Genomic DNA, 19,334 nt, shown 5'->3' on the forward strand with positions numbered 1-19,334 from the left:
GCAGATGTGACTGTGCAAGTAAAATTACTTGGGGTGAGTAACTAGCAGCTGGAAATTATAAAAATTTTGTGCATTGATCTTGCATCCTGAAATTTTGCTGAACTTATTAGTTCTAATAGTTTTCTTACGGATTCTTCAGGATTTTCTCTTATAAGATTATGTCATATGTGAACAGAGATATTTTTACTTCTTCCTTTTCAATTTAGACATCTATTACCTTTTCTTGCCTTATTTCCTTTACTGCCTAGAGTAGAGCTTCCAGCACTATGTTGGACAAGAGTGGTGAGAATGACCATCCTTAATTTGTATTCCTGCTATTGGAAGGAAAGCATTCGGTCTTTCACCATTAAGTATGATTTTACCTGTGCATGTTTTGTAGATGTCTTTTATCAAGTTGAAGGACTTTGACAGTTTATCCTTGTTTGTTGAGTGCCTTTATCATGAAAGGGTGTGGGATTGTGTCAAATGCTGTTTCTGTGCCTATTGAGATGATCATGTGGTTTCTGTCCTTTATTAATATGGTTTTTGGTTTTGTATGTTGAACTAACCTTGCATTCCTGGATAAACCCCTCTTGGTCTGGTATATAATGTTTTTTATATGTTTCTGGATTCAGTATTTTAGCATTTTGCTGAGGATTTTTGCATCTATACTCATAAGAGATACTAGTCTGTAATTTTCCTGATGTCTGTTCAGTTTTGGTATCAGGGTAATATTGGTCTTATGGAATGAGGCAGTAAATGTTCTCTTCTGTTTTATGGAAGAGTTTGTGAAGGATTGATGTTAATTCTTTAAATATTTGGTAAACTTTAGTAGTGATGCCATCTGGCCCTGGGCTTTTCTTTGTGTGATGTTTTTTATTACTAACTCAATCTCTTTACTTATTAAAGCTCTGTTCACAACTTCTATTTCTTGTTGAGTAAGATTTGATATTTTGAGTCTTCCTAAGATTTTTTTCCATTTCACCTAAGTCATCTAATTTGTTAAATAAATTATAAATGTTATGCAATCTTTCAGTATTCCTTTACAATGCTTTTTTATTTCTGTAAGGTTGGTATTTATATCCCATCTTTCATTTCTGATTTTAGTAATTTTTGTCTTTTTTATTGTCAGTCTAGCAAAAGATTTATCATTTTGTTGATCTTTTCAAAGAAGTAGCTTTTGGTTTCATTGATATTCCCTATTGTTCTTCTATTCTCTCTTTTTTTCTGCTGCTCGTCTTTCCTTCTGCTTGCTTTGGACTTAGTTTGTCTTCTTTTTCTAATTTCTTAAGGTGAAAGGTTATTGATTTAAAGGCAAACCAATGGAAACAGTAAAAGGATCAGTGGTTTCCTGGGGCTAGGGGGCATGAAGGGAAAAATAGGTGGAGCACAGAGGATTTTTATGGCAGTGAAACTATTCTGTAGGGTACTATGATAGTCATAGTGACAATACATGTCATTATACATTTATAAAAATTCATAATGACCTGAATTATCATTATATATTTATAAAAATTCATGTAATGTACAACATCAAGAGTGAAGCTTAATGTAAACTATGGGCTTTAGGTGACATTGATATATCAATGTAGGTTCATCTATTGTAACAATGTACCACTCTTGTGTGTATCACTGCTAATGAGAGAGGCTGTGTGGATGTAGGAGCAGAGAATATATGGGAAATTTCTGTACCTCTGCTCAGTTTTGCTGTGGACCTAAAACTGCTCTAAAAAATAAAGACTATTTAAAAATCAAAAGTGAAAAATAAAAACAATAAACAAAAACCTCACAACCTAAGGGCCAGTGTCTGTCTCCGAGGTTTGCAGTCATGTCCTGCTGGATCCCTCTGCATTGACCCAGAATGTGATAGGTTCTAGAGACCTGCACATTTGTGACTGCTACTGTTTCTGTTAGTAAACTGCTACTGTCAGTAAATACTGATTCAGTTATTATTATTCACATTATCATTTCTTCCATGATCGATTAATTACTTAGAAATACACTTTTAAATTTCTCTGTGGAAGGAGAGGTTGGGGCTTCTTCTCATTAAATTTCCTTGTGATCAAAGAATGATGTCTGTTATTGATTCATCTGAGTTTGAGATTTGCTTTGTGGTCTAGTATGTGAATATTGTGTGCTTGAAAAGAATGTGTATTATTTTCCAGTTGGATGCAGAAATCTACATACATCTATTAGATCAAGCTTATTAACTGTATAGTTAAAATCTTTTCTACCCATGCTAAATTTTTATCCATTTGACCTATCAATTACTGAGTGTTATATTAAAATCTTCCATTATAATTATATATTTAAGTTTCCCCAAGAATTTTGTTAATTTTTACTTTATATATTTTTGGAATATGCTGTTAAATGTATATAAATTCAGAATTATTGTATCTTTCAGGTAAATTGTTCCTTGTGTCCTTGTCTAATATACGTTTACTTCCAAAAGAGTGTTTTGCCTTAAAGTTTAATTTGATAGATATTAATATAACTATGCCAGCTTCTTTTCTATTTAAAAAAAGTTATTGATTTGAGATCTTATTTTTGAAATACAGTGATTTCAAAGATCTTTTGCAGCGATAAATTTCCTTCTAAGCACTGATTTAGCTTCATCCCTTAAGTTTGGTATGTTATAGTTTTGTTTTCATTCATATCTGGGTATTTCCTAATTTTCCTGATTTCTTTTTTACCCATTGGTTATTTAGTAGTGTGCTTTTAAATATCCATATATTTGTGAATTTCATGAATTTTCTTCTGATATTGACTTCTAATTTCACTCCATTATGCTTGAAACATACTTTATATGATTTCAGCCCTTTAAAATTTATTATTTTATGGCCTTAAATGCCTTTTATCCAAAACATTTTTATGTCCTCTAAGTTTTAAAGTTTTCTCCACGGAGGTCTTTTCTTAGTTAATTCCTAGACACTTTATCGAGAGGTACTTATTCTGTGTTTATTATTGGTTTTGAGAAATGGTATTAATTTTGTAGATTGACTATGTAGCTGGAAAATTTGCTTAATGGTCAATCTAAAAGTTTGGCTGTTGATTTTGCTGGTTTTCCTAGATGATCATCTCCTCTTCAAAAATCTGTTTTGTCTCTTCCTATACTAGTTCTTACATTTCTTACTACGTATAGACTCCTACTATATTAAAATTAATGATGGTGATTTCCCCTTAAATTTTGGCTGAAACTACCCTAGAGAAAACCTAGACCTAAATATTGGAAATAAAAAAATATGAGTTTATAACCTGCTCCCATAAAAAGACTGCTGACCCCTCTTTAAAAAGTCTAAGATAGTTTGCGTAAGAGGAGTTTTTGGAGTCTAATTGGCCATCTTAGGGATTAGTCAGGCCTCTTCCCAGGCAGAGTTGTGGAGTTGATTGTGTAGTATTGAGCTATACTTGGAAAAAACTAGTTTCTACAACATTTCCATGGAAATGAAAGTGACACCAACCCAGATATTTGGGTTAAGAAACAAAGAAAAGAAGAGAGGCATGTACAAGATACAAGAAGATCCTTTTTCTGTACAGTCTGGTATTTATTAGTATTTTGATCAGAAGAATCCAAACTCCATCATACTGGAGGGGTTCTGGAATTCCAGGCTGTCTCTTCGACTGTAGGCTGAAAAGCCTCACCTTGTCATACTAGACGAGATTTGCCATGAGATGGACCTACAGCTGGACGAGTAAAGTTTCTAGCTGGGACCTGTAGGTGAGAGATACTGATATAGACAGTGGAAAGAAGAGTCAGATAGCTCATCCTCACCAGGAAAACTGTACAGTTCCATGATTTGGGCTATGTCATAGGCATCAGCATACAAAGCAGGAACTGAGGCCACTAGCCTCTCCAACTGAGGACCTTGCATTTGGACGTCACTTATGGGATTCTCAGTGATGATAGAGTCCCATGCCCAATTGGAAAGGCCTAAGGGCTGAGGTGGAAGGGAGCTGTAGAAATCTGAAAGTACAGGAAAAGAAGAAAAAGGACTGGTGGATGTTGTGAGTGAGGTGGGTCCGTTCTGGACTGGACGAACCCGGCTTGGTTGCTTTAGTGATAGCTGTTGCTGCTGCTGCTTCCTCAGTTTGACTCGCCGGTTCCTGAACCAAGTCTAGGAGTTGAGAAAGAGGGGAGATTATGGTCTTTAGTGGATGAGTTTGAGGCATCTCCTGGGTGAAAAAAGCCAGGTTATAACCCTTATATCCTTTTCAAGTCACAATAACACTGAGTTCTGAGACAGCAGAGGTGGGCATGAGTGGAGCCAACAGGGGGAATAGTGAGGAGTCAGGACTGGGACCCCAGAGAGGGAAGAAGGAAAGAAAGAGGATTGTGTTAGGGATTCAGAGAAAGGGTCTTGAACTCTAGAGAAAGTAGTTCAGGGACCTATGGGGAGGTAGAGAATTTGAACTGAAGGATTTTTAAGGATAATTTAGAAGGCCTCTACAGTAAGAATACTCCAAAAAACTTTGGGGCCTCAGCAGACTCAGAGGTTGAGGGAGTTATTTGTTTGTTGGTAGGGTTGTGAACAGATTATAGGGTTTTGCTTGAGAAGATCCAGAGTGAGGAGTGTGTCAGGATGAGAGTCCTTCCTCTATTTGAGCTCTATAGTATAATACCTCTGGGGCTCTAATTCCAGTTATACTACTTATTAACTCTGTGACTTGTTGACTCAGTCGCTTTGCCCCTGAACCTCAATTTTCTTCTTTTAAACTGGATGATAGTGAGGCCAACATATCTGATGTGCCTCATTCAGTACTAGCACATAGTAGGCACTCAATAAATGAAATACAATCATTACTGTGTTATAGAGGGAATTTCCAGGATGAATAATAGAGTGTGGTTTGGATGGGGGTATTAAGCACACTTCAGAGGATCAGACAGACCTTTATGGTTGACTCTGGTAGGTTGAGTTTCAAAGCAAGTTCCTTCTGGAGAGTTTTATCTGGAAACATGGTGTGGCTAAACAGAGCCTCCAACTCTTCATACTGTGTGTGCATGAATGAGGTGCGTTTTTGGTGCTTCTTCCATTTTGCTGTAGAGAAAAGATGGAGAGGGCATGGTTACACTAACACAACCCCCTCTCCCCAAAACTCCCCCAAACCATAGCGGTGAATTTCCCATTACTTTCCTCCAATCAAGCTTGAAATCCAAGAGATATAGATCCCAGGTCTTGACTCTGGGAGCCTGAGCCTGATGTGACAGTGCTCTGCTCTCTGTTGTCTGAGATTAGTTTGTCCCGGAAATGTAACCTCTTCAATTTTCTCTGTATCCAGTCTGTTTGCTCAGGAAACTGCCTCCCTTGACTTTCAGTTTTCCATGGCCTCCTTTTTCATAGGTACTCAGTCTGTCTATCCTACCTTAACCTCCAGACTGCGGACGGTGGCTTCACTATTCTTCTTTTTCACACTTTGTTTCTTTTAGAAACTGGGAAGAAACCTCATGTCCCTGCACCTAAATATAACATACTCTTAAAAATTCAGGAAACCAGTCTATCTCTTCTGGTGATTTTTTTTTCTTTCCAGGCTTTCTGATGTTCTGTGGGAAAATGTTCATAAGAAATGAGACATAACTGAACAAGTGGAGATGATTAAATTATAAACTTTTTAAAAAAATGGCAATGGAGAGAAAACAGAAAATTCCTAGGAAAATACAATTACCAAAATTTGCTAAAAGGACTCCAGACCCTGACTAAAAAAAAAACCACAGAAAAACATAGGTTAAATTATAGAATTCAAGTCAATACTATATTCTCTTGTTATATGCCCATTTAATAAAAGGAGGAAGGATCTTCACTAGGTCCCCACTTTTTATATTTGAAGTCTATAACATCAATACTAAAATCAGGCAAAAATAAACACTATAAACAAAACCATAAAGTAATGCCACTTATGAACATGTGAGCTGTGATCAAAGAATACGGTGAATGTTTAAATAAAAAAATTTATTACAATAAAAGACATATTGCTATTAATCGCTCTCAACATACTCCTCTTCACTTTGAACACACTTATCCCATGATTCTTGCCACTTTATGAAGTAGTTCTGGAACTCCTCTTTCATGAATGTCTTTAGTTGCACTGTTGTTGCTGCCTCGATGTCCTGAATTGATTCAAAACGTTTACCTTTCATAGTCGTTTTGACTTTGGGGAAGAGCCAGAAGTCTCACGATGCCAGACCTAGTGAATAAGGTGGTTGAGGACACACTGTAATGTTTTTATTTGACAGTAATTGCTGTCAGAAGTGATGTGTGACATGGAACCCTTCCAATGTGATCACAAAATATGGTGAATGCTGCTGCCAAGTGCCATCCAATGGAAAGGCAGGGATCTTCTATATGGGAAGCAGTGCATCAAACCTTAGTAACAGTGTTTGACAAATTTCAACTTGTTCACTGCAGACTGGGTGTGAGCAATGGTTGAGAGAAAGTATGTTTTATACTGTTCTGTAAATCATCCTCCATCACGACAACACGGTGTCACACATCGCTTCTGGTATATGGCCATTTCTGTCAAATAAAAACATTATGGTATGTCCTCATTCACCTTATTCACCAGATCTGGCTCTTCTCCAGAGTCAAAATGACCATGAAAGGTAAAGATTTTGAATCGATTCAGGACATCGAGGCAGCCACAACTACGCAATTAAAGGCACTCACAAAAGAGGACTTCCAGAACTGCTCCAGAAAGTGGCAAGAACAATGGGATAAGTCTGTTTGAAGCAAGGGGGAGTATTTTGAGGGGGATTAATGGCAATGTGTCCTTTACTGTAATAAAATTTTTAAATTTAAACGTTCACTGTATTGTTAGATCACACCTTGTATATGAAAATAACCTATATAAAATATACGAGGTATGACAATTAAGTTTGTGAACTCATCCTAGAAAAAGTGCTACATACCTCATTGTTAAATATCACTTCCATCACCTTCGAAGTACTCCCCTTGGGAAACTATGCCCTGACGCCTGTGCCTACTTCACCCCTCAGAGCAATTTTGGAACTCTTTTCTGGAATGGCCATCAGAGCTGTCATCGTATTACACTTGATGTCCTGAATGTCATCAAACTGTCTTCCTTTCAATATTTCCTTTATCTTTGGGTAAAGAAAGAAGTCATTGGGGGCCAGATCAGATGAGTAGGGAGGGTGTTCCAATACAGTTATTTGTTCACTGGCTAAAAACTCCCTCACAGGTGGTGCTGTGTGAGCTGGTGCATTGTCGTAATGCAAGAGCCATGAATTGTTGGTGAAAAGTTCAGGTCATTTTCGTCTTTTTCACGCAGCCTTTTCAGCACTTCCAAATAGTAAACTTGGTTAACTATTTGTGCAGTTGATACAAATTCATATGAATAATCACTCTGATAATCAAAAAAGGTTACCAACACTGTTTTGACTCTTGATTTGGACTGACAGAACACTTTTGGTCGTGGAGAGTTGGCTGACTTCCATTGTGCACTTTGACGCTTTGTTTCAAGGTTGTATTAGTACATCCATGTTTCATCACCAGTGACAACATGACCCAAAACATCATCTTGCCTCTCCAAAAGGGCTTGGCAAACTTCGAATTTTCTTTGCTTTTGTTCATTGGTGAGCTCCTTTGGGACCGTTTTTGCACACATCTTTCTCATGCCAAGATTGTCAGTTAAAATTTTCCAAACTATTTCTCTATTGATGTTTACTTGGTCTGCTATGCTTCTCACAGTCAGTCAATGATTTTGATGCACAATTTGACAAATTTTTGCAATGTTTTCATCAGTTCTGCTTGCTACTGGCTGCCCTGACTTCTCTTCATCAGTGACTGTTCTCTTCCCTCAGAAAAATGTTTAATCCATTTGTACAGTGCTGTTTTCTTCATGGCATTATCCCCATAAACTTGGAATAACATGTCCCTGATTTCACTTCCACTCTTGCCAGGTATAACAAGAAATTTAATGTTTGTTCGTTGCTTTAATTCAAGCTCAAACATTCTTGTGAGGGCACACAAAAACTCAAAACAATAATGAACGCCTCTCAGCAAGACACCGCCACATGTCGACACAAACACAGCTGTGAGACACTGATATACCAAGGTGATAAAACCTTACCGAGCTGTTTGTACAGTGCTGCCAATGTAAGCACATTGGTGTATTTAATATAATCACATATATAAATATACATAGCCTATACTTATAGTTTCCAATTTTTTGAAATTCACATATATATGTGTTTAAAATCAAATATATAAAATATTAATTTATAATTATTTTTTTATTCACATTTTATAAAGTCATTCTATTCAAACTGTTTACATTTACCTTAGGTAGCCACATCTTTATCAACAGTTTGAGCCTAATTCATGCTAATTAGATGAACCAGAGGACTAAATTAGCAGTTTGGAAGACAAGGTATCAGAAAACACCAAATCATAACAGCAAAAAGAAAAAAATAATCCCCCCCAAAATGAGAGTTTAAGGAGCCTCTGAAACAACATTAAGCACAACAACATTCACATTATAGGGGTACCAGAAAAAGAAGAGAGAGAGCAAGGCATTGAAAACTTATTTGAAGAAATAGTGATAGAAAACTTCCATATACAATAGACACACAAGTCTGGGAAGTGCAGAGAGTACCAAACAAAGTGAACCCAAATAGGCCCACACCAAGACGCATCATAACGTGTTTCCCCGAAAATAAGACCTAGCCGGACAATCAGCTCTAATGCGTGTCTTATATTGATTTTTGCTCCAAAAGACGCATTACAGCTGATTGTCCAGCTAGGTCTTATTTTCCAGGAAACACGGTAATTAAAATGCCAACAGTTAAAGACAAAGAGAATTTTTATTTTTAATTAAAATGTATTGGGGTCACAATGATTAGTAAAATTACATAGGTTTCAGGTGTACAATTCTGTATTACATCATCTATATATCGCATTGAGTGTTCATCACCCAAAGTCAGTTCTCCTTCCATCACCATATAGTTGACCCCATTTACCCTCATCTATCACCTCCCTCCCCCCTTACCCTCTGGTAACCACTAAACGATTGTCTGTGTCTATGAGTTTTTGTATCTTTATTTGTTTGTCTTTTTCCTTTGTTTTCAGTTTTACATCCCACATATCAGTGGAATCATATGGTTCTTGACTTTTTCTGTCTGACTTATTTTTCTTAGCATGATAATCTCAAGATCCACACATGTTGTCACAAATGGCAGGATTTCATCTTTTTTTTATGGCTGAGTAATATGCCATTGTATATACAGAGGGTGCCAAATATATATATAAAAACTGTTAAAATTTTAATACTCAATATATTTAATACCCAATAACAAAAGATGAATACAAATTTTGCAATTACAAGAGGTACTCAAAGTGGTTACCATCAACGTCCAGACACTTCTGATTATGGCGAAGTTCTGCTTGAGCAACGTTGACCAAAGTGTCCATATATATATTATATATATATATATATATATGTGTGTGTGTGTGTATTTTGGTACCTACAGTATATATAAATATATTTATAGCCAGTTGGTCAGAAGCACAGGTAATAACCAGGACTTGTTATTGGCATCAGAAATGGTGGCAGTCTTATGGCACTGAGCCCTTAACCTGTGGGATCTGACACTGTCTCTTGGTAGATAGTGTCAGAATTGGGCTGCTTTGTAGGACATCCAGCTAGTGTCAAGAGTATTGCTTGGTATAGGGAAAAAACACACACACATCGGAATTGGTGTCAGAATCATATCCTGCCTTGAATAAGGGGTTTTCTGTATTTCTATCTATGCTTCCGTCCTTCTCTCCTAGAAAAACATTCTCACTTGCTCTGTATCTTGTATTCTCAAGTTATCTATCATAATTTGGTCAAGCATGGGCCAAATTTACTTGACCTTGATATGAAATTTATAACTTCCCCTTTAACAACAGGAACATTTTTTTGAATTTATTTTTGAAAAGATAATAACTTTACTAACAATTGTAACCCCAACAAACTTTAATTTAAAAAAGAGAAGAAATAACAATAAATAGCAGTTTTAAAATAGATGCAAAATACAATTATAGAGTCCCATGTGAGGAGGGCAACAGTGGAGGAAGGAGGACGAAGGACAGTTGTACTCACTGGGACCAGTTGGATTTTGTGGTATCAAATTCATGCTGGAATTATCCATGTGGATAAGAGGGTCTGGCTGAGGATTCTCTGGGGCCATTCTGTTCATCAGGGATGCTGACATATGGGATGAAAAGCCTATATGAGAAAGGAGACAATGATTAAATCAATCATTCATTGGAAAGCAATGTTTTCAAGGGGCCTGGAATTGCTGTAATAATCTCAGACAAATGAGTTTAATCCCCACGACCTCCACTTCACCTCAAAAATGATTTTCATTTTAAACCATAGAAAAATAATATAGATGTATCAGTCAAAAATGAAACTTTGGAAATACTAAAAGAAATTGCATATCAATATCTTTGTGACTTAGAATAGAGGGATATTTTCTTTAATGAGATTATTCAAACACAGACTGTATATAAAAAGATGGATAAATTAGACAATTAGACTAGGTCAAATGACCAAAGATTTCTCATCAGAAACCAAGAAAGATAGACAGTGGAACAAAATCTTTAAAGTGCTAAAAGTGAAAAACTGGCAACTCAGAATTCTATATCCAGGGAAAATATTCTTCAAGAAGAAAGGTGAAGTGATGATATTCTCAGACTAAGGGAAAGTATGAGAATCTGTGACCAGTAGTCCTAGTCTATAGAAATGTCAAAGGCAGTTCCTCAGGCTGAAGGGAATGATATAAGAGGGGAAACTGAGACTTCTGGAATGCAGAGCCACAAAAAATGGCAAATAATTGGTTAAATATAACAGACTTTCTCTTCTTACATTATTTGATATATATGAGTACTGAAACCAAAAATTATCACATTTTCTAGTGTTTTTTTATTTTTAATTTTGAAATAATTACAGATTCACAGAAATTGAAAATAAAATATACAGGGAGGTCCTATGCACCCTTCATCCAGCTTCTCCCAATGGTGACATCTTGCGTAACTATATTATCTATCAAAACCAGGAAAATGACATTGGTACAATCCATAAAGCTTAGACTGCATGGTGGGTGGTCTAAGATGCTTCTACCCAACCTCTCTTTTCCTTCATCAGGGGTCAAATTTGTATTGTGGCCTAATAGCTCTCCCAACCTCCCCTGACTCCTTTCCCGTTTTCTCCACAAGCGTTTCCCCTAATAAAATCTTTGCGGGTTTAATCCTATCTTGACATCTGATACTTAAAGCACTCAGACTAACCCATCCAATCTTTTGTTCCCAGTTATTAATAATTTATCTTGGAAAAAGGGATTCAGCCTGTCCCAGAGGCACTTGGGATTCATTTGACTGTTGAAACTGTCCCTCCTTTGTGGAAGTCTCTGGGCCCCTAGGAGATTGGGGTGAGACTGGAGGGAAGGTAGAGGGTTGTTGTCCTCACTGTGATCAACTTTGTATTGACGTATCATGTCAATGCTGTGATCACTCATATAGATAAAAGAGTAGATCTGGGGAGTCCCAGGAACTCCTCTGTTCATCTGGGCACCAGAGGGCTGCATTGGTAGGTCTGTGGAATGGAGTAGGGGGGGTGGAGAGTGACGAGCTCTTTCATTTCTTGGAATGCAATGTACTCAAGACCACTGGGTTTGAGTCCCAGGTCACTCACATAGTACCTCTGTGAATTAAAAAAAAAAAAAAAATGACTTCACCTTCCCAAGACTGTTACCTAAGTTGAGAAAATAATTATAACCCCTATCTTACAAAGCTATGGTATTTACTGAGTGCCTAACTGTAAGTCACAAAGCTTGTTCCAATATAATGTGCAAGGGGTGGGGCCTGCTGTTATTTGACAAAGTGATTCAGACCATGTAACTCTCCTGCCTAGAGCCTTTCCATGACTCCCCAGTGCAGGTGGGGCAAATCCCACATCCTCACTGACCCTGGCCGAGGGAGCCTTCCAGGAACAGGCAGTACTGCTGCCCATATACCTGGGCAAAAGCAGCCCTTGTCTTGAATCCCTTCATTGAGTTCCACAACTCTCAAAGTTTACTAGGTATACAGATCACCTAGGGATCTTGTTGAAATACAGATTCTGATTCAATAGGTCTGGGGTAGGACTGGAGATCCTATATTTCTAAGAAGTTCCCAGATATGCCAATATTACTGGTCTGCAAATAAGACTTAGAGCAGCAAAGATTTCAAAGGGTTCTCTCCAGCTCTTTCTGTATGTGCCCTCCCTACTGGTCATGGAGTCTGTAAGTAAAAGTGTCATGGCCACCTGGGATACTTGTTCACTTCTAATTCATACTCCATGTACCAGGGACCTGTGGGGACAGAGCCAGGAGTGCAGTTTCCAGGCTCTCGCCCTCACATGGAAAGGTACTGGCTCAAGTAGTAAATGGTCATCAACTGTGATTGTATGGCCATCAGCTGTGGCTAGTTGGCCATCAGCTGTAACCAGTGAGCCATTGGCCACTAATATTACTGTCGTGGCTACGCTGGCAGGAAATTGGGGCTAGCAAGAAGATGGTGGCTGAGCTAGCAAGAGTGGATTGCAGTTAGCATGGCGGACTGCAGCTAGCAAGTGAGGTTGGCTGGCAGAGAGAAGCGGACAGCAGGTTGTGGATAGTGTGGCTCCTGCTTCCTGTGTCTCCAACCCATCCGCCAGTGAGACTATAGCGGTATGACTCCCCTATCTATGGCTCCGTGGGTGTTCCTTGTTGGCCTCACCATGTCCTGCGTTCTTTTTTGGGGAGCAGGAGCTGAGACCCCGCATGACACCCTGCATGACAGACTACAGGATTTTTTGCCAAATGGCCCCAAGCCTACACAGCCTCTTCCCTGAATGCATGCCCCTGAGGCGAGACCATGCTGTCAATGTGTACCCCCACCCTGGCCTGAGGGAGCCTGTTGGTCAAGGGGTGTCAACAGAGACTGAACCTTGGGCATGCAGGCAGGGGTTGAGAATGACAGCCCAGGAGCTGGGACTAGCTCTCCCTCCATTGCCATGTTCTGATAGGGAACTTCAAAGAACCCAAGAATTCAAAGTTTGAATCTCAACTTCCAGGAACATATATTTGCCAAGGTGAGCTGGTAGAATATATTTTACTTAACAGTTTGATAGCTGGATTTACAATTTGTAAATACTTATGATATATAGTATGTGAGCCTTCATTTGTATTCTTGTCTTGGCCTCAGAAAATGGTACCTGTTGAACTCTCCCCTCTTGGCTTTCGGTGTTCTGGCCACACTGAATTTCCTTCAGTTTGAACAAGTTATGAGCTGCCTCTTTCCAGGCGTTTGTTCCCATTATTCTCTCCTAGTTAACACCTACTGAATACCCACTCACCTGGCTTTTCTCAGTTTAAACATCAACTTATAGAAGCTATCCTCTCTTCCCAAACTGCTTCACATGGTTCTCTTAGCTCTTTCCTAGCACCACGTGCTTTTCTTTCTAAAAGCAATTATACAATTTTATTTACCCATTTATTTTTCTGCTCTTTATTGTCCCTTTCTTTCACCTTTGGAAACAATTTTCTATGTGAAGGTGATTTGTCAGTGGGATAATATAGATTTGTTTTGCTTTTGCTTGAAAATAATTTACAAAAGAGAGGAGGAGAGGGAGGGAGGAAAATAGAGACACAGAGAGAGGCAATTACAATGAAAGGTTGGATAACCTTGAGCAGCAGTTCTCAAAATGTGCTCTGAAGGCCCGTGTGGGGTCCCTAAGGCCTTTTCAAGGGGTTCCTGAGGTTAAAGTTGTTTTCATAAAATTGAGATGCTTGCTTTTTAACTCTCATTCTGTCATGGACGGACAGTGGAATACATTTAGAATAACTCATTAAACCAACATTTTGCAAGTAACCAACGTGTGATGTTACAAAATCATGCATAGGTAAAAGAGCCACTCAAAATGCAATGTAGACCAGTAGATTTTAATGTGATAGATTATGAAAAGTTCATTGATATAATTTCAAATTTCACATAGCAACTAATCTTTAAGACGTTACCACTTGTTGAGATTGTTTTGTAGTTTTGAAGAATACGTGTAATTATCACAAAGGCCATTAGAATACTCTTTTCTTTTCTAAAACCATATCTGCATAAAGCCAGATTTCAACAAAAAATGTATCACAAAAAATGAATGCAAAAGCAGAAGAGAATTCTGTCTTCTATTAAGCAAAAGTTACCATAATGTAAACCAATGACATTCTTCTATTTGTGTGTGTGTGTGTAAAACATAGTTAATATGTAATGCATTTATTATTTTATTTTGAAATGAATAAGTATTTTTTTAATTTCTCAATTTTAATTTGTAATGTGGTAAATGACTTTAGATATAACATATAGGAACAAAAGTTCTTTGGAGTTGTCAATAATTTTCAAGAATGTAAAGAGGTTGAGAACAAAAAGTTTGAAAAGCAATAATGGAGGATAGGCCAGGGCCTGGCATTTAATTGAAGAGAAAAGAAACTCAGCTAAGCATCTGTTCTTCAATATAATTCTCAGAGTAAATGCAGTAATGCAATGATGCAGTAACATACAAAACATTAGAATGCTATACGATATAATAATAATAACAACATTTGGAGATGTTTTCCATATGTCAGACATCTAAGTGTTTTGTGTACATAGGGTAAAGTAAAATTGTTATCATCCTCTTATAGATGAAGGAAGTAAAGTCTTAGAATAGCATAACTGGGAATGAATTTGGTCTTACTGACACCTATATACACTAAACCCCTACCCACTTTCCCAGGAAGAGCAGTGAGAGTCTACAGCTTAAACTAGCATATTAAACAAACAAAGCACATGTTTCAAATGGACTCCGGTGTTTTCCTGGATTGGGATTATGGAGAGCGCAAGACAGAATTGCTAGTAGGGGCACTGCATTTACTCAGGGAGTGTGTATTGCCTGCCTCCAACAAGTGGGCATTTATCTAGGTCTGGTGATTCTGCAGTGAATAAAACACATTGCTGCTACAATGGAGCTTCTCATGATGGATATTCTTTTTTTTTCAATTAAAGTTTATTGGGGTGACAATGGTTAGTAAAGTTACATAGGTTTCAAGTGTACAATACATCATCTATATATCACATTGTGTGATGAGGATATTGCAAGGCCAGGCTAGCCCAGATTGGGAAGTATGGGAGCCCTACAAAGCGGATACTGACCCTCAGTAACAGAAGTCTCACATTCACCTCCTGACTTTCATGAGGCAATCAGTCTTTCCTCCCCCAGTTCACAACTCTCTGTCATCTCCCTCCAATGGGAATCGAGCTGAGTAATTTGCATCCTTTAATCTAGTTTCTTTTAGTTTTGGAATCCTTTTTGACCACTAAAATCTCATATTCTGAACCCTTATTCTTCCTCCCTCCCTTCCTCCTGCTTACCTGTCATGAATCCCCCTGGAATGCCCATTTTCAAGTCTGCTGGATGTGTCTCTTTGAAAATGCAGATTCTTTAGTGTCTCCTCTGCTGAAACATTGTGTATTTAAGTGTGATTTTTGATATCATCAGACCCTTGCACCACCCAGACCCACCTCTTATGTCCCACCCTTCATTCATCCATTTAATAGCTTATTCATTCAATAAAAGTATGCTTAGAGACTAATATAACTGTTGCTGGAAATACAGTCATTATTCTTTCTATACTCAAACTCCCTACTTTTGACTAACCCTTTAAGCTGGCTCCTGCATCCTTTTGATACCACAACTTCTTTATTTTATTTTTACATTTACCAGTTGTTTAAGGTTATAGGTGTGTCTCTTTAAAACAGAAATCCAATTTGAGAATTTTAAATGTGGATTATGTCTTTATGTTTGATAGGATAATGATTAGTAATATATTTAGACTGATTTCTACTTATCTTTGTGAGTTTTTCTTTCACTTTTCCAGCATTCTATTGGAATGGTTGTACTTTATTCCCTTCTCCTCTCCCACAATGGTATGTTATAGTCAAGATTTAAAGTTACCATTAAGTTTTTCACATACATACTCAATTTCAAAAATCCAAAAATTAATCAGTTTCTCTATACTTCTCTATAATCATTCTCACTGATGCTTTTCGTTGGCCTCTAATTTTGTTTTCACTGTGGTGCTTTGCCCCCCCCCCACCATTTTCCTCAAACCAACTGAAGTCTTACTTATTCATGTTCATTCATTTATTCATCCATCACTTATTTTTTTCCTCCAAATAAATTTATTTGTTGTATAATTGACATATAACATTATATTAGCTTTAGGTGCACAACATAATGATTTGATGTTTGTATTTTCAGTATTGTGAAATGATCACCACAATACGTCTAGTTAACATTCATCACTGTACATAATTACAAAAAATTATGTTTTTCTGTGATGAGATCTTTGAAGATTTACTCTGTTAGGAACTTCCAAATAGCAATATAATATTATTAACTATAGTCACCATGCTGCACATTATTCATCATTTATTTATTGAGTGCCTACTGGGTGACAAGCACTATTCTGGCATTGAAGAGAGGGGAGTCAGTTATGACTAGAATAGACTTGTCTCGTCCTTCAAACTATAGTAGCAACCATCGTCTTGTTGGACTAGCTTCTGTGGATTGGGAAGGGGACTCTGACCCTGGCTCTTCCCGCTCCTCTTGTCAGCTAGCACAGAGGGTGTGTGAGTCTTAGAATAAGCCATTGATCTAGAAACAAAAGACTAGGCTCACACTCTGCAGCCTACCAAAGAAAGCAAAGCAAAAATGTAAAGCAATAGACAATAGAAAAGAAAAATTTTAAGGATTAAAGAATCAACCTAGGGAATGGGAAAATACTGGCTAGTGTTCCAGAAAGAGAGAACACAGTACAGAGAAATCTTACAATTTATCCCAACATCTCTCTCAAACTCTCTCTTATTCCCTCTCAGTATCTTACTCTCTTTTGTAATGGCTCTCAGTTACCTATGTCTAACCAATTCCTGTCATTCCTGTCAATCTCCTGCACTCCTCCTTACCTATCAGCCTCTTCCTTTTTCCTTCCCTTCTCCTCTACTCCTCTTACCTCCTTTCTCTCTCTGAATCGTTCAAAACTCAGTTTCTCGCTCTCGTACTACTCAATATTTTCTGAATTTTTCTCTCTTACTCAGACTGTCTCTCTCAATCTCTGACAAAATCTCAGTCTCTGAAATCTCTACTTCTCAACATTTTTCTTGAAATCAACTCAATTTCTGTTCATAACTATCAGTCTTTCTTAATCTGTCTTTTTCATCTGTCCATCCAATTTCTTGTTATACACATGCTCTTTTTCTTTGTTGGCATTTCTGTATTTCTTTTGGTACTTTTAATGCCTCAATTTTGTCAGTTCCTCAATTTTTCCCAATTTTTCTCTGAAAACTTTTTTTTCAAAATATTTCCCTCAAACCCATATTCAAGCTTTCTCTTTCACAAAAGATATAAAGCATTTAAAAAGCATGATGGTAAAATGTTCATGTATATAACACAGAATCTCAAAGTCAAAGCTTCTATAGTACAAAAGTTCAAAGCAAACAACAGATTGATTCAAGACATCATCTTCATAATTATGAAGAGGGCGTTAAGGTTGTCTGTCCTGTAGTACTGAGAAGAAAATGTGCTGGGTGATGAGGCAAAGATTCCCAGTTACAGAAGTGAACAAAGAGAAAGTTATTGGCAGGGGTGTGAGCACATGTCATGTGTTGAGAGGGAGGGAAATGGTCTGGAAGGAAAAGTAGGGGGCGTTCTCCACTCCCATCCTGGGGGAAGATTCTGTGCAAGTTTTGTGGCATAAACGATGGTTTGGGGGCAATATTATGCCTACATTTCAGTTAATCTATTTATTAATTCTAGGCTGTTGGTGCCCCAGGACTCAATCCTTATACCCTGAATAAATCCTGTTTTGGAGTCTGATTGGCTCATTCTTCCTCCCTAAGCCCACAAGCTGCTGGCTCTCCTTCAGGAGATCTCTTCTTGGACAGAACAGGGATCAAACTAAGACTCCTCCCTAACTCTTGCCTGACAGAGTCCATATTCAAACATTATTCAAATAGTAGGAGAAGGCAAAGATGTAAAAGAATAATTTTGGCATTTCCTCCATGAATCAAAATTATCCACAAAGTGATGGGGGAGAGCAGAAAAAGAAGGAAAAGGAAAGTGAGAATATATGAAAGGGGTGAGAATGGACTGGAGCCAGACTGGATGCATGTGTGTGACCTTGGGCAAGTTACTTAACTTCTCAGGGTTGTTACGAGGTTAAAGCAATTAACATCACATATAACAATCAAACAATTATTGAATTGTTAACTAAAACAATTAGAACAGTGGCTACCTCATAGAGAGCACTGTCCAGCATGGGAAGACCATAGATCTGGAAGGAACCAGACATAAAATAAATAAACATCTTTTATTAGTTTGTTTCTTGACTGATTGCGCTATTCTCCTCGATGGGTAAAATCTTCTTTCTTCAAAGTCTTCATAGCTGTTTCCTCCCTTATCCCAGGAGGAAGAAAAAATCAGAATGAGATCACGGTCCAAATATTAAACTCCAGAAGATTCAAAGTTCAGGAATGCTTCTCAAATGGTCACAGTTGAAGTCCCTGGTGTGAGCAGTTAATATTTACATCTCAGAGAACATGACAAACTCAATAAAGGCTTCTTCAGACTAAACTTCCAATTTCCAAATAAAATAACAAAACTGAAAAAATTTCAGAAAAGGGAACAGATGGTTTGAAATTAAAAATCCACAAGAGAAGAGACTATGTTTCCTTTATCACTGTTCCAGAGCCCAGGAAAATGACTGACACAGTTGTCATTCATCCATTCCACAAATGTTTTGAGTGTCTACTATGTGTCACACATTGGGCTAAGTGCTGGAGATAAAACAGAGAAGACAAACTTCCTGCCCTCATGAAGCTTACATGCTGGTGAGCAAGTCAATCTATAAATAAACAAATAATGCATTTTAGAGAGTTATATGTGATATGAAGGAAATAAAGCGCAGGAAGGGAAAAGAGAGTGTAAAGCCAGTGAATGATATTTAGAAATAGGGGTAAGGAAGGCCTCTCAGAGAAGGTAATTTTTAAAACAGAAGATTTGTTGAATAATTACACAGATTAAGGTAATCTTCATACCCCCCCCCATTTAATGAAAGACATGCATGGGTCTCCATCAACCAAAATTTTCATGACAAAACATTTGAGGAAAATGTTTAAAGATGATCCTGCATAAGTGAATGACTGAAAAATCTTCAAGTCCAAATAGTTCCCTGAAAACATTTCTTGAAGGACACAAGACAGTATATGGGAAGAGAAAATTCCAAGATCCTATTGTGCCATCTGCTGGAAGTA

The 19,334-nt window shown here is 37.6% G+C and overlaps 2 protein-coding genes across 3 annotated transcripts in view; one reads left to right on the forward strand and one right to left on the reverse strand.

Moving 5' to 3' along the window:
* POLQ (DNA polymerase theta) overlaps positions 1–19,334 on the forward strand; it is a 115,977-nt gene that overhangs the window by 1,387 nt on the left and 95,256 nt on the right. The gene's annotated exons all lie outside the window — the stretch shown is intronic.
* On the reverse strand, positions 3,540–12,025 carry ARGFX (arginine-fifty homeobox). The gene is given in 4 exon segments (XM_074339377.1): positions 3,540–4,094; positions 4,867–5,015; positions 10,075–10,200; positions 11,941–12,025. Coding segments are annotated over 4 exon segments (915 nt in total).

The sequence above is a fragment of the Rhinolophus sinicus genome, linkage group LG01 (genome assembly GCF_036562045.2).
Source record: "Rhinolophus sinicus isolate RSC01 linkage group LG01, ASM3656204v1, whole genome shotgun sequence".
Lineage (NCBI taxonomy): Eukaryota > Metazoa > Chordata > Mammalia > Chiroptera > Rhinolophidae > Rhinolophus > Rhinolophus sinicus.